Below are 6,666 nucleotides of genomic sequence, written 5' to 3'. Positions count from 1 at the left end.
AAGCTTTTATATTTTTATTTAATTATGTTTTATTACTTTTATGATATTAACGTAAAAGTAGATTAATAAATAACAAAACATGATATGTTATCGTTAATGATGTCTCTTTGATACAAGATTACGTAATAGCATATTGGATCAAGCATTCAAAAAAATTTAACAACGTCTTGTAAGTGAAAAGTTTAGTTAAGTCTATAGTATAGTAGGACAAGAAATTAAATAAGGTAAGGAGATGATATTTTCAACGACTACATGGTAAAAATACGGAAATTGTCATATTTTTATGCAAATAATGGATTCAAGATTCTCAAGTTGCTAAAAACTAGAAAAAGCTCGATACAGAAAAGCAAAGACTCAGCTTTCAGACGATAGATATTTTGAACGCACATAAAATTGCATGCTGATGTAGTTATATTAGCAGGCTATAAAGTGCTGAACATGAACTATATATGTGTTATAACTTATAAAACAACATTGATATTGATTTTTTGAAATAGTGTGTGAATTATATAACAAAAAATGTCCGAAATAATCAAATTATTGCCAAGTTATGATTGAGTTAGTACTTTTTGAATAATACTAAATCAACACTTTGACATTCTGAAATTATTAAAATGAAATTTTTGATTTCATTTTAATAATCATTTTATGGTGCAGAGAGTTTTAAAAAAATATATTTGACGTGTCACTTAATGCAGGTTTGTCAAACCAAAAACCACTTGATGGGCCAAATAAAAAAATTATAAATTAATTTATTCACGTTCAATGGAATCTTTGTTAAATTTTAAATTTTATTTTAAAACAATTGGAAATTTATTTAAAATATTTTAGTTTATGTTTTTAAAATATATTTTAATTTCATAAATCATTGGACTGATTTGATTACAAAATTTAAATGCACAAATAGAACATTAAAAATTAAGCCAATTTTAAAATATTTTAAGCATTTCTTCATATTTGTACGCACTACAGAATTTTATGATCAATATTTATGGTTACTAATAAAACCGTTTGATAAAATCGCCGAATTCTATGACCTTACATTTCCGCATTAAAACTTTTAAATTGAAACTTAATTAAATTTAATCTTGTTTCCTTTTAACATCGTTGTTTTATTATTTAGTTCGAAACTGTAATTCTAATAGGGCCGCATGTTGAGCATTACTGATATAAAATATGCCAATTTAAATTTTCTTCAATTATTTTTTAATTATTTATTAATAATTAAAATTTTTCAAATACTGTTATCAAATTTCGTATTTGTTCAATTGTTTTTGCAAAATTTGAATTCTTGAATTTTTAGGCAAAGAATTTTATTTATTGTAAGTATATAAGTGGGTTTAAAAAATGATTAGTATTAATTCTTCAAAAAGTTTGGGAATTGTAAACACATTTCAAAGAAAATAAGAAAGTTGTGCTTAAATATGCTACGGAAAATTGTAAGTTTTTTAAGTAATAATTTTTTTTTTATAAAATATTACTGATGTTAATCTCTTTTAGAAAATTTTATCGTTTGTTGCTATTGGTGTGATATTTTTCTCAACAAATTTAGTTTGTGCAGATTTCATGACTGGCGTAAAACAGGCTGCCCCTCCAGTTTTCGATGCTGTTAATAATGTAATACATAATGTTGCTGGTGCTGTACCACCTGTGATTGATCAAGTAAGCCATTTAGTGAAGGATGTAGCAGATGCTGTACCTCCAGTATTTGCGCAAGTTAATGTCATGGTTCAAGAAGCTGTTAACGCTGCACCTGGAGTTATTCATCAAGTAAACGATTTAATTCAAGACACTATGGAGTTTGTGCCTCCTGTAGTTGGGCAAGTTAATGACGTAGTTCACAACGCTTTGAATGCTGTACCTCCAATAATTGGACAAGTAAACAATGCATTCAATGAGTTTGCAGATGGCGTACCTCAAGTAATTGATCATGTAAATAGTTTAGTCAAAGATGTTGTAAATGCTGGTCCTCCCATAGTCGCTGAAGTAAATGATTTATTTCAAAACGCGACTAACGCTATTGCACCAGCTGTAGACGGGGTTAATAATTTAGTGCAAGGAGTGGTTGATGCCGCACCTCCAATATTTGATGAATTTGGAAATTTCCTTCAAAATGTTGGACAGAGTTTACCGATTTTATTTGGTGAAGTTAATAATGTAGTTCAAGGAATTGTAAATGGCGTACAACCAGTAATGGAGGAAGTAAACATTATGGTTGAAAATGTTATGAAGGATATACCACCGGTGATAGATAATGTAAATGGTGTTGTTTTAGAAATCATAGAAGGTGTTCCTGATGTAATGATGGAGGTAAATAATATGATGCAAGGAGTTGCTGCTGCTATTCCTTCAGCTATTGATGAAGTTAACAACATGCTTCAAGATTTTGTAAACGGTATACCGCCTGTAATTATTGAAGAAACTAGCATAATTTATGAAATTGGCGCTCCTTCTTTTCCAGTAATTGGACCTGAACAAGAAGACAAATCAGATGAGAAACAAGAGAAATCCGATGATAAACAAGAGAAATCCGATGATAAACAAGAGAAATCCGATGATAAACAAGAGAAATCAGATGATAAACAAGATAAATCAGATGATAAACAAGAGAAATCAGATGATAAACAAAAGGAAAAAAATGAAAAATTTGATGATGAACACAAGGGATAAAATTTCAACAGCATATTGCATCTTAACGCATTCCGTTAAGTTTAACAAGGTAAAAATAAGTATAAAAAATGTACACCAATTTGAATAAATGTTATTTGGGCAATATTATTTTTTAAATTTATAACTAGGGGCACAATTATAAGATAAAATTTCATATTTTTTAATTATTGTGTCTAAGATCAAATATAAAGTTTTATCTTATTATTGTGCCCCTAATTTATTTTCTATTTATTGTTGTAAAAATTAAATAAACGTTCTTAATTTTTATTTTGAACGCCTTTCTATGGAAACTGCACTTGGTCTTCTAAAACAAAAATATTTTTTAACCGTGTTGAATTCTAAGTCGACCTACTCATGAAAATTTTCACGTATATGTTACTAAAATACTAATTTGATAACGATCTCATTTGAGTCAGAGAATTAAATTTAGGACATACCTAACTGGTTACGTTTACTGCCAGCTATATTAATGCAAATTGATCAGGTTTACTTAGTTATGATTTATCATAATTGGTCAGGTTTACTTAGTATTTGATTAAGTTTTGATTTATGATTAAGATTGGTTTTTCTATTACATTTTGCGATTACATTTGATCTATTATTTAGAATGTTCATTTAATAAATTAATTACTTTTTATAATTGATTAAATTTGGTTCTGTTAAAGCAAATGGGAAGTATAGTGCTCTTTTAATAACACTTACAATTTTCTATATACGTACGTACTTATATGTATACGTATATATACACAAATATATATACATATAAACGTGAATGTATGTAGTTTCAAGGAGGTGTTTTAATCCTAATATAAAAATGTCTAATAGTAAATTTTCAAATTTAATAGTTTTTATGAAACAATTGAATAAATACGAAGAGAAACAGCAAACAAACGCGTTAATAAAAATAAGTTTAGAAAAAAATATTTGTTTTGCTTTTTTGCTGTACATATAATTTTAGCACCTTCATATTGTTGGTCTACTGATAAGATCATCAACCGGAAGTCATTAAACTTTAAAAAAATAATTCAAATTAGATTTACATGCGAATATAAACAAAAGTTGACAAAATAAATTATTAAAAAATACATGCTCTAATAGTAATTTGAGCGATAAAAACTTTGTCTCTTAAGCTTGAGTAGAATACTTGTGCTCATACCTCAAATTTCGAATAAAGAACGACTTTAGATTGCTAATTTTTTAAAATTCTTTGTCATTTCTTTGTTTTAAAACTTATACCGTAATGTTAATGCAGTACATATATGCTGACGTTGCTGATGCATACGTACATATATGCTGAAGTTTTAAAAAAAATTTTAGTCATAAAATTGACATTAACATGTAGGTACTCTGCTTTGAGAATATATGTATAAATTTGATCAACCATAAGTTTTTGAATATATTGCAATTATAAATTATGTAACGTATATTTTTATTGTGCGATGGCATCTATAGGGAAGGCCTGCGTTAAAACTGAATTTTTCATATATGTATGATGTACACATGTAAAACTTTATGCATACAAAAGGTAAGCAATTATATACATAACTCCGAAATTTCAGAAGATCATGGGGATAAGGGCTTCTTAGGTTTTCAATTAATATTTAATTATATATTTATATTATTAAATATTAATTGAATTTTGTATTTTTCAGTTCATACTCAAAATTTCAAAAAGTAAAAACGTGAGTCGAGATTGGCTTTCAGCCTTTGTAACTCGAAGTCTGTTGAGGTGTGAATATTGTCTCCATATAAAAGTGAGGGAATATTGTCTCCACATGAGGGCCTATACTATATGACTGTGCACTTAGATACGGAACACCCTGCATTTAATTTCACACATACTTATATTTAAAAATAGAGCTATCGTACTCTGCTGTTTAAATTTCCACACAATTTAATTTTGGATAGTTAATTTTAGGAATTTTTACTTGTAGCCAACAAATTCTTTTTGAATTTCGCATGCAAGACTTGTAATTAATGATATTATAATTCAACTTCATCTTCTCAGTCAATTTTTCGAGCAAAAATGAAAAAAATACTTGCTATAATAATTATAGAATACTGAAATTATTTCAGTACGATTTTTTAAGTTTGTCAAAACTTTATAAAAAAAACCCAAAATGACTGAGCTTCTTAAGTTGATTAAAATAGAACGTTGATTACTAAAATATTTAAAACAAAATATCCTGTTATATATATATCAACTATAACTGTATGTATGCTTAATTGATTAAACACGCACATGTTTAATTGATAACATTCTCAAATATTTTATTACTAAACATTTTATTTTCATTTTTCTTAAATATGTTACATATGTATGTACATATATGTGTATATTCCGTTTTATTGATGTTTTGATTTTTGTCTACCACCACTTGTTGATTCTTGTATATCATTACTTGCAGCATTTGCAGCATTTGCAGCATTTTGAAACAATTGATTTACTTCACTAATAATTGGATTAACTGAATTTGCAACATTTTGTAATAAACCGTTCACTTCATTGAATAATGGTGGAATAGCATCAATTACTTCTTGAAATATACTGTGTACACCATCAAATATTGGTGGTGCAGCTTGTGCAACATCTTGTATTATACCATTTATTTCTTCGGTAACTGGTGGTACTGCTTCTGCAACTTCTTGTACTAAACTATTTACTTCACCTAATACTGGAGGTACAGCATTAACAACACCTTGAAATAAAACATTAACTCCATTAACAATTGGTGGTACACCATCTACAACATCATCAATTAAATTTCCTACTGCACCACCAAGTGAAGCTTTAGCTAGTGAATATTTCGTAAAAAATATTGCGATTAGTGGAAAAACCAAGAAAATATTCTAAAAAAAAATAAAAAAAAAAATAAATGTGTTAATTTTTTTTTTTGTTAATAATTAATTATTTTTATTACACCTCTTCTATATAAATATTTATTAAGAAAATAATATATACGTACAATTTTTTTAATCATTTTTATCGCACTATAAATTTCGTTTATTTTATAATTTAAATAATGTATAGGTATACAATATTTTTAAAAATCCTTTTAAAAGTGATAATATTTAATTAGAAATCCAATTTATATACGCGAGACAATTCTTAAATATCATTTTTTTTCTAAAACAATTGAATAAACATTTGAAAAAAAATTAATATATTTAAATGTAGGCACATTTGCACAGATATTGTATGCGTAAACTAATTTTCTAAATTAGAATAGAAAATTAGAATATCTTCTAATTTCTATAGTTAAAGTCAATAAGTGCTAAAGGTTTAAGGTAAAACTTAGTAAGTACCAGAGCGAACAATATTAAATTGTATGCTAGGTACATGTAGTGAATTCAAGTTCATAAGAATCGAAAAAAATGGTGGCAAAACGTTAAATTACTTATGTAGCCTTACGGTATCTGCGACAGTCTAACATAACCTAACTTTTCTACGCTTTAATAGTTAAATATATTAATATCGTTAATATCGTTTATTAATATATTAATATCGTTTTTATTTTTTCAAATGCTTCTCCTAGTTTAAATTCAATATGTCCTGATTTCAATCTCAAATCTGAAGGCCCACATTTTGACATTAATCTTTAAACTCCAAAATAATAAATATTTACAATATATGTATGTATGTAATTAAATATTTTTTAAAATATAATATATGTATGTAAATGCGTTGCAAAATAATGTTATAAAATTAATTATGTCAATTTCTTTAATTATTTTTCTCGAAATTTTATTAAGTACATTTAATACAAATATTTATTGAGATAAATCACATATGCTATGTGTGTGTATGAATTTTAAGTAGTTTTAAGGCACAACTATAATTAAATTGTCAGTAAATTAAAACATTATGTACTAAAGTATACGTACATATGTATGTGCGATATTCATAAGAAAAACAAAATTAAGTCAATATATTTCCGAATTAGCAGCCTCTCACACATACATACATAATATATTTATGAATATACTGTTATAGGT

At 26.6% G+C, this 6,666-nt stretch overlaps 1 protein-coding gene across 1 annotated transcript; it reads right to left on the bottom strand.

Annotated features, from left to right (window-relative positions):
• Positions 1-5,015: 5,015 nt before the first annotated feature.
• LOC129619163 (uncharacterized) lies at positions 5,016-5,723 on the bottom strand. Its single transcript, XM_055534266.1, has 2 exons — positions 5,637-5,723; positions 5,016-5,520 (listed from the first exon to the last, which is right to left on the bottom strand). The coding sequence occupies exons 1-2, from the start codon at positions 5,649-5,651 to the stop codon at positions 5,017-5,019; spliced, it is 519 nt and encodes a 172-aa protein (XP_055390241.1). The 5' UTR covers positions 5,652-5,723; the 3' UTR covers position 5,016.
• Positions 5,724-6,666: the final 943 nt, after the last annotated feature.

The sequence above is a fragment of the Condylostylus longicornis genome, unplaced genomic scaffold (assembly GCF_029603195.1).
Source record: "Condylostylus longicornis isolate FDR11 unplaced genomic scaffold, ASM2960319v2 ptg000010l, whole genome shotgun sequence".
NCBI lineage: Eukaryota > Metazoa > Arthropoda > Insecta > Diptera > Dolichopodidae > Condylostylus > Condylostylus longicornis.
The sequence above is the reverse complement of the archived record's forward strand: the minus strand, read 5'-3'. Positions and strand labels throughout refer to the sequence as shown.